Source organism: Tachyglossus aculeatus, chromosome 3 (genome assembly GCF_015852505.1).
Source record: "Tachyglossus aculeatus isolate mTacAcu1 chromosome 3, mTacAcu1.pri, whole genome shotgun sequence".
Taxonomy (NCBI): Eukaryota; Metazoa; Chordata; class Mammalia; order Monotremata; family Tachyglossidae; genus Tachyglossus; species Tachyglossus aculeatus.
In genome coordinates, this window is record NC_052068.1 from 8,876,902 (window position 1) to 8,898,313 (window position 21,412).

At 43.4% G+C, this 21,412-nt stretch overlaps 1 protein-coding gene across 1 annotated transcript in view; it reads left to right on the top strand.

Annotated features, from left to right (window-relative positions):
* INPP5A (inositol polyphosphate-5-phosphatase A) overlaps positions 1-21,412 on the top strand; it is a 610,446-nt gene that overhangs the window by 414,265 nt on the left and 174,769 nt on the right. The window contains exon 9 of the mRNA XM_038744152.1: positions 18,676-18,760. Coding sequence (XP_038600080.1) covers positions 18,676-18,760 — 85 coding nt within the window. The remainder of the gene's footprint in view (positions 1-18,675; positions 18,761-21,412) is intronic.

Genomic DNA, 21,412 nt, shown 5'->3' on the forward strand with positions numbered 1-21,412 from the left:
TCAATTTATCCCTTTTTAGTTCCATCAATCAATTGTATTTTTTGAGTGCTTACTGTGTGCAGAGTACTGTTTTAAGGAATAGGGAGAGTACACTATAACAAAGTTGATAGGTTCCCTGCCCATGATGAGCTTACAGTCTAGAGGGGGAGACAGACATTAATATAAATACATAAATTGCAGATAAATTCTTAAGTGGGGCTGAGGGAGGGCTCAATAAAGGATGCAAAGAAGTTGTTTTTACTTAAAAAAAAGTTTTAACCCAAACAAGTAAAACAGTAAAACAATAGCCTTCTCAAATCCAGTATTGTGATATACAATTTCTATTGTTCATTTGAGGGAAGATACAGAAGAGATTGAAAGGGCTATAGTTCATGGTTAATGGTTGCTTCTGGAGTCAGGTACGATTAATAAAGTCCTTTTTTTTACATAATGTGCCATCAAACTTTGTCCGAGATCCCTGGGGACTGTTTTTAGAATTTCTTCTAGGGATAGATCAGATGTCAATCAACCAACTAATGACTTCTATTGAGCACTTATTGTTGCAGAGCACTGTACTAAGCATTTGGTACCCCCCAGCCCTACCTCCTTCCCGTCCCCACAGCACCTTTATAAATGTTTGTACAGATTTATTATTCTATTTTCCTTGTACATATTTACTATTCTATTTATTTTGTTAATGATGTGCATCCGCCAAGCTAGCTCTCTTCCTCCCTTCAAAGCACTACTGAGAGCTCACCTCCTCCAGGAGGCCTTCCCAGACTGAGCCCCCTCCTTCCTCTCCCCCTCCTCCCCCTCCCCATCCCCCCACCTTACCTCCTTCCCCTCCCCACAGCACCTGTATATATGTATATATGTTTGTACGTATTTATTACTCTATTTATTTATTTATTTTATTTGTACATATTTATTCTATATTTTATTTTGTTAGTATGTTTTGTTTTGTTGTCTGTCTCCCCCTTCTAGACTGTGAGCCCGCTGTTGGATAGGGACCGTTTCTATATGTTGCCAACTTGTACTTCCTAAGCGCTTAGTACAGTGCTCTGCACACAGTAAGCGGTCAATAAATACGATTGAATGAATGAATGAATCTAGCTTTAATTCTATTTGTTCTGACGACTTGACACCTGTCCACATGTTTTGTTTTGTTGTCTGTCTCTCCCTTCAAGACTGTGAGCCCGTTGTTGGGTAGGGGTCATCTCTATATGTTGCTAACTTGTACTTCCCAAGCGCTTAGTACAGTGCTGTGCACACAGTAAGCGCTCAATAATACGATTAAATCAATCAATCAATCGTATTTATTGAGTGCTTACTGTATGCAGAGCACTGTACTAAGCACTTGAGAAGTACAAGTTGGCAACATACAGAGACAGTCCCTACCCAACAGTGGTCTCACAGTCTAGAAGGGGGAGACAGAGAACAAAACCAAACATATTAACATAATAAAATAAATAGAATAGTTATGTACAAGTAAAATAAATAAATAAATAAATAGAGTGATAAATATGTACAAACCTATATACATATATACAGGTGCTGTGGGGAAGGGAAGGAGGTAAGATGGGGGAGATGGAGAGGGGGACGAGGGAGAGAGGAAGGAGGGGGGTCAGTCTGGGAAGGCCTCCTGGAGGAGGTGAGCTCTCAGTAGGGCCTTGAAGGGAGGAAGAGAGCTAGCTTGGCGGATGTGGGGAGGGAGGGCATTCCAGGCCAGGGGGATGACGAAGGCCAGGGGTTGACGTAGGGACAGGCGAGAATGAGGCACGGTGAGGAGATTAGCGGCAGAGGAGTGGAGGGTGCGGGCTGGGCTGTAGAAGGAGAGAAGGGAGGTGAGGTAGGAGGGGGCGAGGTGATGGAGAGCCTTGAAGCCGAGGGTGAGGAGTTTCTGCCTGATGCGCAGATTGATTGGTAGCCACTGGAGATTTTTGAGGAGGGGAGTAACATGCCCAGAGCGTTTCTGGACAAAGACAATCCGGGCAGCAGCATGAAGTATGGATTGAAGTGGGGAGAGACACAAGGATGGGAGATCAGAGAGAAGGCTGATGCAGTAGTCCAGACGGGATAGGATGAGAGCTTGAACAAGCAGGGTAGCGGTTTGGATGGAGAGGAAAGGGCGGATCTTGGCAATGTTGCAGAGCTGAGACCGGCAGGTTTTGGTGACGGCTTGGATGTGAGGGGTGAATGAGAGAGCAGAGTCGAAGATGACACCAAGATTGCGGACTTGTGAGACGGGAAGGATGGTAGTGCCATCAACAGTGATGGGAAAGTCAGGGAGAGGGCAGGGTTTGGGAGGGAAGACAAGGAGTTCAGTCTTGGAATGAATGAATGAATTTGGGAGAATACAATATTACAGAGTTGATAAACATGTTCCCTGCCCAAGATGAGCTTACAGTCTTTGAGACTAAGTTATAATAGGGGTTTGGGAGAGAGTGTCAATGATAAGTGCACAGTTAGTAAAGCCATGAATTTATATTGGAATCTGTGTGACCTTGGGCAAGTCATTTACTTTCTCTGTGCCTCAGTGACCTCATCTGCAGAATGGGGAGTAAAACTGTGAGCCCCATGTGGGACCAGGACTGTGTCCAACCTGATTACCTTGTATCTACCCCAGTGCTTAGAACAGTTGTTCTAGTACAGTTGTTGTACTAACACATAGTAAGTGCTTAATAAACACCATAATTATTATTATCATTTCCTGCAATGAGAGCTCACCTCCTCCAGGAGGCCTTCCCACACTGAACCCCCTTTTTCCTCTCCTCCCCATCCCCTCATCTGCCCTACCTCCTTCCCCTCCCCACAGCACTTGTATATATTTGTACAGATTTACTACTCTATTTATTTTATTTGTACATATTTACTATTCTATTCATTTTGTTAATGATGTGCATATAGCTATAATTCTATTTGTTCTGAACATTTTGACACCTGTCTACATGTTTTGTTTTGTTGTCTGTCTCCCCCTTCTAGACTGTGAGCCCATTGTTGGGTAGGGACCGTCTGTATATGTTGCTGACTTGTACTTCCCAAGCGCTTAGTACAGTGCTCTGCACACAGTAAGCGCTCAATAAATACGATTGAATGAATGAATGCAATACATTTTTCAGGTCTATTTTTAAGTCTCCTGTATATCTAACAATAATAATAATGATCATGATATAATCACAATGATAATAATACTTAGATTATTTGTTAAGTGCTTACTTTGTGCCAAGCACTATAGTAAGTGCTGGGCTTAGATAGAAGCAAATCAGGTTGGACACAGTCCCTGTCCCATATGGGACTCACAGTCTCAATCCCCATTTTACGGATGAGGTAACTGAAGCACAGAGAAGTGAAGTGACTTGCCCAAGGTCACACAGCAGACAAGTGGCAGAGCCGGGATTAGAACCCAGGTCCTTCTGACTCCCAGGCCCATACTCTTATCAGTTAGGCCACATTTATCTTCTACTATGCTGATTGCTTTGATCACTGCATCCCCTCACTTATCCACTTGACCTTAGGGTTTATGCCTACTCTCTCCTTTTTATCATTTTCTTGATATCATTTCACTTGATAAAAGGAATTCTAATTTTCTTGAATTGGGTAAGAACTTCTCAGGAGGGCTAGACACATTGCTGTTCAAACCCATCCTCTAGAAGCACAGTGAATTTTGGAAAAAGAAAATCTCTAATTTTTTCAAATATAAAGAAAGGGACAGCATGGCCTAGTGGAAGGAGCCTGGGCCTGGGAGTCAGAAGACCTCAGGGCAGGGGTCATGTCTGCTAGTTCTGTTGTGTTCGCCTGAGTGATTAAGACAACAAATACCATTATTATTATTATTATTATTATTATTATTATTATTATTATTATTATTATTATTATTATTATGCTCTGCACACAGTAGGCACAGTAGGCACTCAAATATAATTGATTGCCTGATAAAAAAATTTCACAAGCACCACACTAAAAAAGTTTTCATAATGGAGTGGATAGAGCACGGGCCTGGGAGTCAGAAAGACACAGGTTCTAAACTAAAACTGTGAGCCCCACTTGCAACAGGGACTGTGTCCAACCTGATTAACTTGTATCTAACCCAGTGCTTAGAACAGTGCTTGGCACATAGTAAGTGCTTAACAAGTACCATTATTATTATTAATTTATGTGGCAGAATAATAATTATTAATAATAAGGATGTGATCAGTTGGGTGATTTTAATGTTTTCTCCCTTGTTAGAGTGTAAGCCCCTTGTGTTCAGGAAATATATCACTTTGCTATTCTGTCCTTCTCAAGCATCCAAGCACTGAACCAAGTGGACACTCTATAAATACTCTTACTCCTATTAATTGAAGCACTGAATCTTTCACTGTTCTCTTGGCCTAGTGGGTAGAGCACAGGCTTGAGAGTCAGACTGATTTTACATTCATTCAATCATATTTATTCAGCACTTATTGTGTGCAGAGCACTAAACGAAGTACTTGGAAGAGTACAGTATAACAATAAACAGACATATTCCCTTCCCACAAAGAGCATACAGTCTAGAGGGGGAGAGAGTAATGTAAATAAGTAAATTACAGATATATGCATAATTTCTGTGGGTTTGGGGGCAGGGAGGGCAGTGAATAAATGGGATTATAGTCCCGGGCCCGCCACTTGTCTGCTGTTGTGTGACCGTGGGCAAATCATTTCGTTTCTCTGGGCCTCAACTGTACAACGAAAATTAAGATTGTGAGCTGCATGTGGAACAGGGACTGTGCCTCACCAGATTATTTTATATCTCTCCTTGCGCTTAGATCAGTGCTAGACACATAGTAAGTGCTTAACAAATGCCAGAATAATTGAAATAGGAAGATTAGCTGGTTGCCAGAAAAAAAGAGAACCAGTCGATATTATGGGAGCACTTCAAATCAATCAGTGGTGTTTGTTCGGCTCTTATTTTGTGTTGCACAGTAAACCAAGCACTTGGGAAAGTACTATACAGTGTGCAGAGCACTGTACTAAACCCTTGGAAGAGTGTTAGTAGCCATGATCTGTATACTTAAAGTGCCAACTCTCCGAGGGGAAGAATTTAGTTTCCTATTTGGTATACTTGAGCTGAGCGAGGAGGGCCTTTATTTTTGCTGTGCTGAATTAATAACCTCCAGAATGTAAGCTCCTTTAGGGCAGGAATTGTGTCGACTTACTCTGTATTGTACTCTCCCAAGTGCTTATAACAATGCGATGATGATGATGATGATGATTATGATGATGATGATGATGATGACGATGATGATGGTGGTGGTGGTGGTATTTGTTAAGCTCTAAGGACTGGGGTAGATACAAGGTGATCAGGTTGCCCCACGTGGGGCTCACAGTCTTAATCCCCATTTTCCAGTTGAGGTAACTGAGACCCAGAGAAGTTAAGTGACTTGCTCAAAGTCACACAGCTGACAAGCGGCGAAGCCAGGATTAGAAACCATGACCTCTGACTCCCAAGCCTGGGCTCTTTCCATAGAAAACACCCAACACATAGCTTTGATTGACTGATTGATCGATAGTAATGATCACGTCCAAAATCAAATGAGTCAGTCAGGCAATTCTATTTATTAAGAGATTACCATGTGCAGAGCACTGTACTAAGTGCTTGGGAAAGTACAGTACAATAAACAGACACATTCCGTTCCCACAATGAGCTTTCAGTCTAGAGGGGGAGACAGACATCAATATGAATAAATAAATTACAAATATAGTAAATAAATTACAGATATAAGAAATGAATTTCTGATCTAATAAATTAATTACAGATATAGCAAATAAATTACAAATAATAAAGAAATAAATTACAGGGCCATGATTATGCTGTGTTCTCCTTTGATTGGTAGGAGAAGAAGCACAGAGTAACCAAATAAAAGCCATATGAAATAGCACCAGAACATCCCACTAGCAAACATTAAATTAACAGAGGTGACTCGGGTTAGCATTTTTCCCTTCTCTCCATTCAGATTTATTACTATGTTCCGTGATTCATCGCCACCATTATCAGATGATTTGATTCATTTCATTTTCTCAGGAAAATTGTAGTAATGGCAAGTCTAAGCTCAGTAAAGTAAATTTGAAATATCTTCTACCTTGTTAAAATGACCCAATAATCATTTTGTGGAAGTATTTTGTCCACTTCCTCTCTTGCTGTATAAGGGGGTAGAGAAAGTGGTTTTGCACAGGGCTACCAGCTTCGCCCTTGTGAGCAAGGAGATTTATAGTTGGGGCGAGCAGAACCGAAGGAGACTGAGTGATTTTACCTACCACCTTTGTCATTCCCGTGGCTTGACACAGAAATGGGTTTTTCTGGGTAATCATGGTTTCTGCCCCTCCTCCTCCCTCCCCGCCACTCATGTGCGCGCGCACACACACACACATTCATTCATTCAGTCATATTTATTGAGCACCTACTGTGTGCAGAGCACTGTACTAAGCGCTTGGGAAGTACAAGTCTGCAACAGGTAGAGACGGTCCCTACCCAACAACGGGCTCACAGTCTAGAAGGGGGAGACAGACAACAAAACAAAAGATGTAGACAGGTGTCAAAATTGTCAGAGCAAATAAAATTAAAGCTATATGTGCATCATTAACAAAATAATTAGAATAGTAAATATGTACAAGTAAAACACACACACACTCCTTTTTTATTAATAGTACTTACTCATTAAGCTTTCACCTAGTGGCAGGCTCTGTAGTAAGCACAGGGTTAGATTCAAATAAATAGATCAGATACAGTCCCTTTCCCTCATAGAGCGCTCCGTCTTAATCCTCGTTTTACAGATGAGATAACTGAGGCCCGGAGAAGTGAAGTGACTTGTCCAAGGTCACACAGCAGACAAGTGGCAGAGCTGATTTTAGAACATATGAACTTCTGACTGCCAGGCCAGTGCTTCATGTAGCATTAGATAGTACAGTGCTCTGCACACAGTAAGCGCTCAGTAAATATGATTGAATGAATTCAATACACTTCGATTGGATCTTGCTATCGAGATCTGAAAAAGACCTATTAAGCCTCCCATTCCCATTCATTCCATGGATGTTTATATTTTAGATCTTAATACAGAGAGAAGCAGTGTGGCTTGGTTGAAAGAGCATGGGCTTGGGAGTCAGAGGACATGAGTTTTAATACTGGCTCTGCCGCTTGTCTGCTGTGTGACCTTGGGCAAGTCACTATTACCTCATCTTTAAAATGGGGTTTAAGACTGTGAGCCCCATGTGGGACAACCTGATTACCTTGTGTCTACCCCAACGCTTAGAGCTTTGCCAGGCACATAGTAAGCGCTTAACAAATACCATAATACTTACACACAGTAGGTACTTAATAGACCCTACTACCTCTCTTTACTGCTACTACTACTACCCCTGCTCTCCAGGTAATGGAATGTTTGATCTTGAAGGGAAGTTATTATCAGGATCAATGCCTTCAGGAAAAACCCTTTAAAATATTTTTCAAAATGTTTACATTAATGGTAATAGTGGAGCAGCATGGCATAGTGGATACAGCCCGGGCCTGGGAGTCAGAAGGTCATGGGTTTTAATTCTGGCCCTGTCACTTGTCTGCTGTGTGACCTTGAGCAAGGCACTTCACTTCTGAGCCTCAGTTCCCTCATCTGCTAAATGGGGTTTGAAACTGTGAGTCCCACGTGGGACAGGGATGGGGTCCAACCTGATTGGCTTGTATTCACCCTAGCGCTTAATACAGTGCCTGGCATATAGTAAGCGCTTAACAAATACCATTATTATTATTATTATTTGTTATGTGCTATTCCCCAAGCACTTAAAGCACTACTCTGAATACAGTGAGTGTTTAATAAATCCATTAATTGATGTGTTGGGCAGTGTACTAAGCGCTGAAGTAGATATGTGCAATCAGAATAGACACAGTCCCTCATGGGACTCACATTCTAGGAGGGAGGGAAAACATTTTATCCTTTGAGTATTTTACCCTAATTTTCCAGATGAGGAAACTGAGACCCAGAGAAGTTAAGTGAGTTGCCCAAGGTCATAAAACAGGAAAATGGCAGGGCTGGGACCAGAATCCAGGTCTTTTCATTCATTCATTTGTTCATCAATTGTATTTATCGAGCACTTACTGTGTGCAGAGTACTGTACTAGGCACTTGGAAAGTACAATTCAGCAACAAATAAAGATAATCCTTGCCCACAACCGCCTTGCAGTCTAGAATGGGGGAGACAGACATCAAAACAAGTAAAAAGACGTCAGTAGCATCATTGTAAATAAATTGAATTATAGATGTCTACACATTGTTAATAAAACTGAATAGAATTATAAGTATGTAAATATGTACACAAGTGCTGCTGAGCCCACTGTTGGGTAGGGACCGTCTCTATATGTTGCCAACTTGTACTTCCCAAGCGCTTAGTACAGTGCTTACAGTAAGTGCTCAATAAATACAATTGAATGAATGAATACCAGGCCTTTGCTCTTTCCCATTTCGCCAGGCTGCTTTTCAAAAATCTAAAACTCTTAAAGCTGTGCCTCAGCTGCTTACTCTCAGTCCCGCAGCACTTATGTATAGATCTGTAATTTCCTTATTTATATTAATATCTGTCTCCTGCTCTAGACTGTAGCCTTGTTAGGGGCAGGGAACACGTCTACCAAGTCTGTTATATTGTGCTCTCCCAAACGCTTATTACAGTGCTGTGCCTAAAGTAAGTGCCCAAAAAATACAATTGATGGTTGCCAAATTTATGGGGTCCTGGTTCTCTTCCAGAATCAACCAATGTATTTATTGAGCACTCTTGTTTGCAGAGCACTATGCTAAGTGCTTGAGAGTTGTTAGACACATTTCCTGTCCACAACGAGCTTACAATCTAGAGCGTTCATCTTTGAAAGGCTTGTGAAACACAGCTGCAAACCATGTTCATTGGAAATGTTTTCCATTAACAACTTGGCATTAATTCAATCTTAAAATTTAGTAAAGTGAAAGTGTATGGAGTGATGTACTTTTCACTATTGTTGGGTAGGGACTGTCTATATGTTGCCGACTTGTACTTCCCAAGCACTTAGTACAGTGTTCTGCACACAGTAAGTGCTCAATAAATATGATTGAATGAATGAATAATCTGTATTTCCTTGACACTGTTCGGTCATTAGTAACTAGTCGGACTTTTTCAAGTTAATTCAGGTGCACGACTCAAGCTGATTATTTTTTTGGCACTAGATCCTGTGATGTCTTCCCACCACCTATAACTCAACATATCCAAGACTGAGCTCCTTATCATCCCTCTCAAATTCATTCATTCATTCATTCAATTGTATTTATTGAGCGCTGTCCTCTCCCTGACTTTTCCCTCACTGTAGATGACACAACCATACTTCCCATCTCACAAGCCCGCAACCTTGGTGTCATCCTTGACTCCATTCTCTCATTCACCCCACATATCCAATCAGTCATCAAAGCCTGACGGTCTCACCTTCACAACATCTCCCAGATCTGCCCTTTCCTCTTCATCCAAACCACTACAATGTTAGTACAGTCACTCATCCTATCCTGATTGGATTACTGCATCAGCCTCCTTTCTGACCTCCCAACCTCCTTTCTCTCCCCACTTCAGTCCATACTTCACTCCGCTGCCCGGATTATCTTTCTACAGAAATTTTGAGGGCATGTCACAGCCCTTCTCAGAAATCTCCAGTAGTTGCCTATCAACCTTCACATGTAGCAAAAACTCCTCACTGTTGGCTTCAAAGCTGTCCATCCCCTTTCTCCCTCCTACCTCACCTCCCTTCTCTCTTTCTACAGCCCAGCCCGCACACCCAGCTCCTGTGGTGCCACTAAACTTCTCAATGGGCCTCAATCAATCAATCAATCGTATTTATTGAGCACTTACTGTGTGCAGAGCACTGTACTAAGCGCTTGGGAAGTACAAGCTGGCAACATATAGAGACAGTCCCTACCCAACAGTGGGCTCACAGTCTAGAAGGGGGAGACAGAGAACAAAACCAAACATATTAACAAAATAAAATAAATAGAACAGATATGTACAAGTTAAATAAATAAATAAATAAATAAATAGAGTAATAAATATGTACAAACATATATACATATATACAGGTGCTGTGGGGAAGGGAAGGAGATAAGACGGGGGGGATGGAGAGGGGGACGAGGGGCAGAGGAAGGAGGGGGCTCAGTCTGGGAAGGCCTCCTGGAGGAGGTGAGCTCTCAGTAGGGCCTTGAAGGGAGGAAGAGAGCTAGCTTGGTGGATGGGCAGAGGGAAGGCATTCCAGACCCGGGGAATGACGTGGGCCGGGGGTTGGTGGCGGGACAGGCGAGAACGAGGCACGGTGAGGAGATTAGCGGCAGAGGAGTGGAGGGTGCGTGCTAGGATGTGGAAGGAGAGAAGGAAGGTGAGGTAGGAGGGGGCGAGGTGATGGAGAGCCTTGAAGCCGAGGGTGAGGAGTTTCTGCCTGATGCACAGATTAATTGGTAGCCACTGGAGATTTTTGAGGAGGGGAGTAACATGCCCAGAGTGTTTCTGGACAAAGACAATCTGGGCAGCAGCATGAAGTATGGATTGAAGTGGGGAGAGACACGAGGAAGGGCGATCAGAGAGAAGGCTGATGCAGTAGTCCAGACAGGATAGGATGAGAGCTTGAACGAGCAGGGTAGTGGTTTGGATGGAGAGGAAAGAGCGGATCTTGGCAATGTTGTGGAGCTGAGACCGGCAGGTTTTGGTGACGGCTTGGATGTGAGGGGTGAATGAGAGAGCAGAGTCGAGGATGACACCAAGGTTGCGGGCTTGTGAGACGGGAAGGATGGTAGTGCCGTCAACAGTGATGGGAAAGTCAGGGAGAGGGCAGGGTTTGGGAGGGAAGAGAAGGAGTTCAGTCTTGGACATGTTGAGTTTTAGGTGGTGGGCAGACATCCAGATGGAGATGTCCTGAAGGCAGGAGGAGATGCGAGGCTGGAGGGAGGGGGAGAGAGCAGGGGCATAGATGTAGATTTGGGTGTCATCAGCATAGAGATGATAGTTGAAGCCGTGGGAGCGAGTGAAGTCATCAAGGGTGTGAGTGTAGATCGAGAACAGAAGGGGACCAAGAACTGAACCTTGGGGAACCCCCACAGTAAGGGGATGGGTGGGGGAGGAGGAGCCTGCAAAACAGACTGAGAATGAACAACCGGAGAGATAAGAGGAGAACCAGGAGAGGACGGAGTCTGTGAAGCCAAGGTTGGATAGCGTATTGAGGAGAAGGGGGTGGTCCACAGTGTCGAGGCAGCTGAGAGGTCGAGGAGGATTAGGATAGAGTATGAGCCGTTGGATTTGGCAAGCAGGAGGTCATTGGTGACCTTTGAGAGGGCAGTTTCCATGGAATGTAGGGGACGGAAGCCAGACTGGAGGGGGTCGAGGAAAGAATTGGTGTTGAGGAATTCGAGGCAGCGCATGTAGACAGCTCGTTCAAGGAGTTTAGAAAGGAATGGTAGGAGGGAGATGGGGCCATAACTAGAAGGTGAGGTGGGGTCAAGAGAGGGTTTTTTTAGGATGGGAGAGACATGGGCATGTTTGAAGGCAGAGGGGAAGGAACCAGTGGAGAGTGAGTGGTTGAAGATGGAAGCTAAGGAGAGAAGGGACGGAGCGAGAGATTTCATGAGATGAGAGGGAATGGGGTCAGAAGCACAGGTGGCCGGAGTAGCACTTGAGAATGGGGAGGAGAGCTCTTCTGAGGATACTGCTGGGAAGGATGGGAGAGTAGCAGAGAGTGTTGAGAGCTGGGGGGTTGGAGAAGGGTGGGGAGTGACTTTGGGGAGGTCAGACCTGATGGATTTAATTTTATTAATGAAGTAGGAGGCCAGATCGTTGGGGGTGAGGGAAGGAGGAGGGGGAGGAACTGGGGGCCTGAGAAGGGAATTGAATGTACGGAAGAGCTGACGGGGATGATGGGCATGGGTGTCAATAAGGGAGGAGAAATAGTTTTGTCTGGCAGAGGAGAGGGCTGAGTTAAGGCAGGAAAGGATAAACTTGAAGTGAACGAGGTTGGCATGTTGTTTAGACTTTCGCCAGCAGTGTTTGGCAGCTCGAGCATAAGAGCGAAGGAGGCACACAGTGGCAGTGATCCAGGGCTGTGGGTTAGTGGTACAAGAGCGGCGAAGGGAAAGGGGAGCGAGTGAGTCTAGCTGAGTAGAAAGGGTAGAGTTGAGAGCAGTAATCTTATCATCAAGACTGGGTAGAGAGGAGAGGGAGGAGAGGTGGGGTGTGAGGCGCTCAGAAAGATGGATGGGGTCAAGAGAGCGGAGATCTCTGTGAGGGAGTAATATGGATTTACAGGGGAAAGGAGTGTGAGTGAGGAGGCAGGTGAGAAGATTATGATCAGAGAGAGGGATTTCAGAGTTGGTGAGGGTGGACACAGTGCAGCGATAGGAGATGATGAGGTCGAGGGTATGACCAAGTTGGTGAGTGGGTGAGGTGGGGTGGAGCAAGAGGTTGGCAGCGTCAAGGAGAGATAGAAGGCGGGCGGCAGAGGAGTCATCTGGGATATCCATGTTGATGTTGAAGTCTCCGAGGATCAGAGTGGGCATGGAAAAGGAGAGAAGGAAGGTGAGGAAGGGGTCAAAATTGTTAAAGAAGTTGGAGGTGGGGCCCGGGGGGAGGTAGTTGAAGGCTACAAGAATCTGGAAGGAGTGGTAGAGGCGAATAATGTGGGCTTCAAAGGAAGGGAAAGAAAGGGAAGGGGGAGGAGGGATAGTGCGAAAGCGACACTGGGGGGCGAGAAGGAAACCGACACCTCCTCCTTTTCCAGTGAGTCTGGGGGAGTGGGAGAAGAAGAGACCTCCACTGGAGAGAGCAGCAGAAGAGACCGTATCGTCCGGAGACAACCATGTTTCAGTTAGGGTGAGGAGTAGTAGAGAGCTGGAAAGGAATAGGTCCAGGATGAAAGGGATCCTACTTAAAATCGCCGCCTACCCCTGGCCTACATCCTACCTCTGTCCTGTAATGCCCTCCATCCTCAAATCCGCCAATCACTCTTCCCCCCCATCAAAGCCCTACTTAAAGCTCACCTTTCTCCAAGAGGCCTTCCCAGACTAGGCCCCCTTTTCCTCAATTCTCCCTTCCTTCTGAAACACCTCAACTCGCACCCTTTGCTCTTCCCCTGCTCTTCCCATCCCACAGCAGTTTAATATAATTCTCTTATTTTATATATGTATGTATAATTCTACTTATTTATATTGATTCTTGATTTAGTGTGTCTCTCCCCCCGCTAACTAGACTGCAAGCCTGTTGTGGGCAGGGATTGTTTCTCTTTATTGCTGAATTGTACTTTCCAAGAGTTTAGTACAATGCTCTGCACACAGTAAGTGCTCAGTAAATACAACTGAATGAATGAATAAATGAACTTTTTTTTTCAATGGTATTTGTTAAGCATTTACTATGTGTCACACTCTGTACTAAGCGCTGGGGTAGATGCAAATTAATCAGGTTGGACCCAGTCCCTGTTCCACATCAGCCTCATAGTTATAATCCCCATTTTACAGATGAGGAAACTGAGGCCCCAGAGAAGTGAAGTGAGTTAACCAAGGTCACACAGCAGAGAAGTGACAGAGCTGGATTGTAAATCCTTCTGACTCCTAGGCCCGTGCTCTATCCACTAGGTCACGCTGCTTCATATTTGGATTAATCAGCCTAGATAACTTCTTCTCCAAAATACCATTGGTTTGAAAAGGGATTCCTCAGACCCCTATATCATTCTTGTGATATGTTTTTGTCAGCAGCAAATGATCCTAAACCAAACCAAAACTGGGATGTGAAGTAGTGAAGTTGGCCATGCAACCTTTTTTTTTTCCAGGGCAGAAAAATGATCAGATATTGTGGTGATTGTGTTAGTGAATTAGGTGACTATAAATGGTTTAAGTTTTAAATTCACATTTTGCCTTTAACTGCCAAGAATGGATTGTTCAAACTAATTTCTTGGTATGGGTCAGAAGTGAGCAATTTCTTTTAATGGAGGTTTGCAGTTGACAGTAGGTACTATTTATTAATATTTTCTGCAATAATTTGTTAGTTGAAATGGGATTTGGGATTTGGTGGGGCAGTTTTCATAAAAAAGGATGACTCTACTTGAGAAGTTCTCGCACATAATCACTTTCATATATTTGGTGTGTGTGAATTTTTCAGCGGAATAATCTTTATGAAATGGATTGTCATTGGCTTAAAATGTGAGGTGATTTTTTTTTTCCCCAAGAAAGACAGTATCTCACTAAAAAGCCCCAGTTGTTCCTATTTTATTGCTTTGAAATGTCCATCTGGGAGTAACATATAAATACTTTCTGAGCAATTGGAAACACACACTTTCTGCATGGGCTTAATGATCCCAGGGGACAAGTGTAGTAACTCTTTTTAAGCTTTTGGCTGTTCTTTTGCTTTCTTCGGCTCTCTTCATTCCTCTGGAATGATAAGGGTGATCCTGTTTGAAAACTCCTAAACACGACTTATAAATTACCTTGGCATTCTCTTCTTTCCTGAATTTCAAAGTTCTCTTTTATCAGTCATTCAATCGTATTTATTGAGCACTTACTGAGCACTGTACTAAGCACTTGGGAGAGTAATAAACAGACCCATTTCCTGCCAACAAGGAGCTTACAGTCTAGAGAGGGAGACAGAGTTTGATATAAGTGAATACATTATGGATATGGGTATAAGTGCTGTGGGGCGTGGGGGGAGGGTGAGTAATAATAATACTTGTGGTATTTGTTAAGTGTTTACTATTTACCAAGCATTCATTCCTCCATTCATTCTATTGTATTTATTGAGCACTTACTGTGTGCAGAGCACTGTATCATCTCCGCAGGCTTGGTGATGTTATAGTCCATCTTCCAATGTAAACAAGTTGGGTCTCATGAATCTGATTTTGACACCTGTCTGCATGTTTTGTTTTGTTGTCTGTCTCCCCCTTCTAGACTGTGAGCCCGTTGTTGGGTAGGGACCGTCTCTATATGTTGCTGATTTGTACTTCCCAAGCACTTAGTAGAGTGCTCTGCACACAGTAAGCACTCAATAAATACGATTGAATGAATGAATGAATACTAAGTGTTTGGAAGGTAAAATTCAGCAAAAAAGAGAGACAATCCCTGGCCATTATGGGCTTGCAATCTAGAGGTGGGGGTGGCAGACATCCAAACAAGTAAACAGGCATATATAAATATAATTATAGATATATACATATATACATAAGACTGTGAGCCCCACGTGGGACAACCTAATCACCTTGTAACATCCCCAGTGCCTAGAACAGTGCTTTGCACATAGTAAGCACTTAATAAATGCCATTATTATTATTATTATAAGTGCTATGGGGCGGGGGGAAGAGAAAAGTGAGCGAGCTGAGGGGATGCAGAAGGGAGGGGGAGCTGAGGCAAAGGGGGGGCTTAGTCTGGGAAGGCCTCTTGGAGGAGGTGAGCCTTCAGTAGAGCTTTGAAGGGGGGAAGAGTTATTGGCCGATTTGAGGAGTAAGGGCATTCCAGGCCAGAGGTAGGAAGTGGGCCAGGGGTTGGTGGCGAGATAGGCGAGAGGGAGGTACAGTGAGAAGGTTAACACCACAGGAGCGGAGTGTGTGGGCTGGGTGGTACAAGGAGAGAAAGGAGTTTAGGTAAGAAGGGGCAAGATGATGGAGAGCTTTGAAGCCAATAGTGAGGAGTTTTTGTTTGATCTGGAGATTGATAGGCAACCACTGGAGATTTTTGAGAAGGGGAGTGACATGCCCTGAACGTTTCTGTAGAAAGATAATCAGGGCAGCAGTGTGAAGTAGGGACTGAAGTGGGAAGAGGCAGAAGGTAGGGAGGTCAGAAAGGAGGCTGTTGCAGTAATCCAGTCGGGATAGGATGAGTGATTTTATTAACATAATAATAGTTTGGAAGGAGAGGAAATGCGGATCTAGGTGATGGTGTGAAGGTGAAACTGGCAGGATTTGGTGACTAGTTGGATAGAATAATAATAATGCAATTTGTTAAGCTCTTGCTATGTGCCAGGCACTATACTAAGCGCTGGGGTGGATATAAGCAAATTGGGTTGCACACAGTCCCTGTCCCACATGGACTCACACTCTCAATCCCCATTTTACAGATGAGGTAACTGTGGCCCAGAGAAGTGAAATGACTTACCCAAGGTCACACAGCAGACAAGCAGCGGAGCTGCAGTTACAACCCATAACCTTCTGATTACCAGGTCCTTGCTCTATCCACTACATCATGCTGCTTCTCGTGTAAATATGTGGATATATGGAGGAATGAGAGAGCAGAGTCAAGGATGACACCAAGGTTGCAGGCTTGTGAGACGGGAAGGATGGTAGTGCAATCCACGACGGAAAAGTCAGGGAAGGGACAGGGTTTGGGAGGGAAGATAAGGAGCTCAGTCTTGGACATGGTGGGAGGACATCCAGGTGGAGATGTCCCAAAGGCAGGAGGAGATACGAGCCTGAAGGGAGGGAGAGAGATCAGGGGAGGAGATGTAGATTTAGGTGTCAATGCATAGAGATGATAGTTGAAGCCATGGGAGCGAATGAGTTCTCCAAGGGAATGAGTGTAGATGGAGAATAGAAGCAGTCTCCTAAGAGTTGGGGTAGATACAAGGTAGTCGGATTGTCCCACGTGGGGCTCAGTCTTAATCCCCATTTTCTAGATGAGGTCACTGAGGCCCAGAGAAGTGAAGTGACTTGCCCAAGGTCACACAGCAGACAAGTGTTGGATTGGGATTAGAACCCAGGACCTTCTGACTCCCAGGCCCATGCTCTATCCACCTCGCCATTCTGCTTCTCAGGGAGCAAGGGAGCTCTCAGGGTATGAAGGGAGCAAGTCAGGGTGACACAGAAGGGATGGAGACACAGTTTTTTATTCATTCAGCAGTAGTTTCCCAAGCCTCCTGTGAGCCAAAACCAGAAATAGGCATCTTGAAGATGCCAAGTAAGAGAAGGATCATACCTTCAAGGAGCTGATGATCTAATATGGGAGACAGACAGACAGGTAGATAAAAACCAACATAGACAGGGACTGTATCCCAACTAATATATCTACCCCACTGCTTAGTATAACGCATGGAACATAGTAAGTGTTTATCAGAGACTATTATTGTTAGTAGTAGTGAACAATCGGTAGCCGCAAGAGATGATGACTCTCCCCAACTCGAAAGTGTTATTGAAGGCACATCTTCTCCAAGAGGCCTTCCATAAGTCCTCCTTTCCTCTTCTCCAGTTCCCTTCTGCATCGCCCTAATTTGTTCCCTTTACTCATCCATGTCTGCCATTTTTTTATTTATATTAATGTCTGTCTCCCCCTCTAGACTGTAAGCTCATTGTCGGCATGGAATGGGTCTGTTTATTATTCTGTCACACTCTCCCAAGTGCTTAGTACAGCACTCCACACACAGTAAGTGCTCGACAAATTAAATGGAATAAATGAATAATAGCAAGAGCATAGGAAACAAATCAAGAAATTGAGCTTTTGAATTAATTTCTACGTAAATGCCATGAATGGCAGTTGGAGCGAAGGGTCAGAATTAGTAGCCTTGTTTTGGGTTCTTTCTCTTCCAGTGGTAAACTTCTTCTAGATTCATTCATTCATTCAATTCATTCAGTCGTATTTATTGAGTGCTTACTGTGTGCAGAGCACTGTACTAAGCGCTTGGGAAGTACAATTTGGCAACATATAGAGACGGTCCCTACCCAACAGCGGGCTCACAGTCTAGAAGGGGGAGACAGACAACAAAACAAACATATTAATGAAATAAAATAAATAGAATAAATATGTACAAATAAAATAAATAAATAAATAGAGTAATAAATACGTACAAACATATATACAGAACTATATGGGAAATATAGTGGGAAATGCCACTGAGTGCCCGAGGGGGAGGGCAGGCAGGTAGGCTGGCGGGGTTGGCACCGGGCCTGACCCCAGGGAGCTAGAGCCACAGTCATTGGGGCAGAGTCCCGCACGCTTCTGGAGCCTGGGCTGAAGCTTGAGGGTACGGTCGGCTAACGCGTCTGGCTCTCATTCCCGTCGTGTGTATCCCGGAGGCTGCAGACAGCAAGGTGGATTTGGGATAGTCCATTCCTTGGACTGGCCTGCCCCCCCGGGATAGGGTTGCCCGTAGGTTTGGCATCTGGAGGGTCACCTCCCCGTGCCCCCTGCCTGTTTTCTAGCACTCACCAAGATGACCATTACATGAGAGTCTGCGCTGTCAAGTTCCTCTAATCTGTTGGACGGGGCCCGCCGCCCGGCACCAAAGTTATTTGCCCAAGAGCTGGACAAATGGGATTGTAAACTACTCCTCTAGATTATAAAATCTTTGAGGGTGGAAATTGTGTCTTTCAACTCCGTTGTACTCTCTCAAGTGCTTAGTGCAGTTCTCTGCACCTAGTAGATGGTAAACTCCTTGAGGGCCAGAATCATGTCTTCCAACTCTGTTGTACTCTCCCACCGCTTAGCGTAATGCTCTGCACACAGCAAACACCCAGTAAATATCTTGATTGATTATCCTAATATCTGTGACTGCTGTTTCAACTCTGATACCTGACAATCAGAAATTGGTTTACACCAACCTGGATTCCCAATATAGAATACTTAAATCCTTCAATACACATTGTAATATATCCTTGTTTGGGTCAAGTGGGTTCATTTTCTGTTTAAATGTGAAAATACTGCCATCAATAAGGAGTTTTATTGTTTACTTTTTTCAGAATTATAGATCAGCGATTTGAGAAAGTGTCATATTTTATCTTCGGAGATTTCAACTTTCGACTGGATTCCAAATCCGTGGTAGAGGTAGGGTTTTCCTCAAGTTATGCAATCTAAAGTATTGGATATACACGTTCATTTGAATTCAGTTTTGGGCAAAAATCAACAAGAACTAGTGCCAATTGAGTGAAAGTTTCTGAAATTTTCTCCTCAAAAATTTGGGATATAGTTTCCTGAGAATGGAAAAAGGGTCATTTTAATAGTAACAGGGGGAGTTGGCAGAGCCTTCAATTTGGGGTGAGGATGATAATAATAATAGCACTTATTAAATGCTTACTTTGTGCTAAGCTCTGAGGTAGATACAGGGTTATGAAATCAGACAAGTCTCTATCACCCATGGGGTCCACAGCATATTTTATTCCCATTTTACAGAGGAGGAACCTGAGGCCCAAAGAGGTTAAGAGGCTAACCCAAGGTCAAATAGCAGACACCAGAGTGGAGGGACTAAGACTAAAATATGGTCTCCTGAATCAGTCCCTTGCTCTTTCCACTAGGCTGGATTTCTGCTTAAATGCAGTGATAAAATCCCCACCTAGAATGACCGTTAAGCTTATGTTGACTGCCCGTTGAAGTAAAAAGAAGAGAAGACTACTAGGAAGCAGCCTGGCCTAGTGGAAAGAGCATGGGCCTGGAAGTCAGAAGAACCTGGGTTCTCATCCTGGTTCTGCCACTTGTCTGCTGTGGGACCTTGGGCAAGTCACTTCATGTCACTGAGCCTCAGTTACCTCATCTGTAAAATGAGGGATAAGACTATGAGCCTCATGTGGGACAGGGATTGTGTCCAACCTGCTTAGCTTGTATCTACCTTAGTACTTAGAGCAGTGCTTGAGACATAGTAAACGGTTAACAAATACCATTATCATTATTTTACTAGTATTATAGGTATAAGAGGGGCTGTCCTCCTATGGTTTCATACGTTAGAAACTCTTTAAAATTCTCGAGCATTCGTGTCCCTCATTTTACTTAGTTTTATTCCTCACTTTAAACCTGGTAAGTAAAATCTTCTGGGGGGCATGAGCCATTCCCTTCTGATGGCCAATTTTTGCTCTGTTTTTTCCTATTTAAAACTTAATAAATATTGTTTCTCCCACGTAGTTCAGAGAACATCTTTATAAAGTCTCAGTAATTCTCAACCTTTGATGACACAGCATTATACACGGAATATAAATCTTCCCAGAGACCAATGACTGCCACAGGCAATTCCTAAATTTCTGCTACTGAATAACAAAGCTTTCAGTTTGGAAATTGAACACTTATCTTTAGTCCACCAAAGTGATTGCTTTCATATTATGTCACAATCACATATGCTTTGTCAGTGAATCTTACATTCTAAAAGTATTTTAAAATCCATATTGAATATGACTTTGATCTTTCAGCATATCCTTTCCATTTAAAAACTCGTTTAGGACTGTCTTAGTGTTCTGAAATTTATCCGTGCAGTTTTTTCCCAAATTTATGGTTCTCTGGCAACTCTGATGTCAAGAATTGCAATTATAGCTGAATCCCTCAGTCGGTCATAAACATTAAGTGCCTACTTTGTGCAGAGCACTGTGCTGTCTTCGGGAGGGTAGAATAGAGAGGCAGCATGGTCTAGTGGATAGAGCACATGCTTGGGTACCCTGGCTTTAATTCCTGACTCTACCTTGTGCCTGCTTTGTGACCTTGGGTAAGTCATTTAACTTCTCTGTGTCTCATTTAGTCACCTGTAAAATGGGATGCTTTGTATATGTATATATGTATATATGTTTGTACATATTTATTACTCTATTTATTTATTTATTTATTTTACTTGTACATATCTATTCTATTTATTTTATTTTGTTAATATGTTTGGTTTTGTTCTCTGTCTCCCCCTTCTAGACTATGAGCCCACTTTTGGGTAGGGACTGTCTCTATATGTTGCCAACTTGTACTTCCCAAGCGCTTAGTACAGTGCTCTGCATGCAGTAAGTGTTCAATAAATACGATTGATTGATTTAGACTGCCAGCTCCAGGTGGATCAGGGACTGTGTCTGACCTGATTATCTTGTATCTACCACACTTCTTGGCACATAGTAAGCACTCAACAAATGTTATTATTGTTGTTATCAGTAGTAGTAATAGTAGCAGTAGTATCATCATTGAAGTAGTAAACATGACCCCTAGCCTGAAGGAGCTTACTATCTTGTGGGGTGTGTATAATAATAGTAATTGCTCTATTTGTTAAATGTTTACTATATGCCAGGCACTATAGTAAGTACTGTGGTAGATACAAGATAATCGGGTTGGACACACTCCCTGTCCCACTTGGGACTCACAGTCTTAATCCCGATTTTACAGATGAGGAAACTGAGGCTCAGTGAAGTGACTTGTCCAAGGTTACACAGCAGACAGTGGCAGAGCCAGGATTAGAACCCAGGTCCTCTGACTCCCAAGCCTGTGCTCTTCCCACTAGATCCTGCTATATCTTAAGTGTACAAGTTATGTCTTCCACTTTATGCTTTGGAAGACATAAGAGCATAAAACATGCTATATTTTGGTCATAATAATGGTCCATCATGTTGGCCATTCTGTTTCCAATTGTGTGAATCAATCTATCCCAACTAACTGCATAAAGCACACTGTACTATGCAGTCAGTGATAATAATAATTATCGTGGTGTTTGTTAAGTGCTTACTATATGCCAAGCACTGTTCTAAG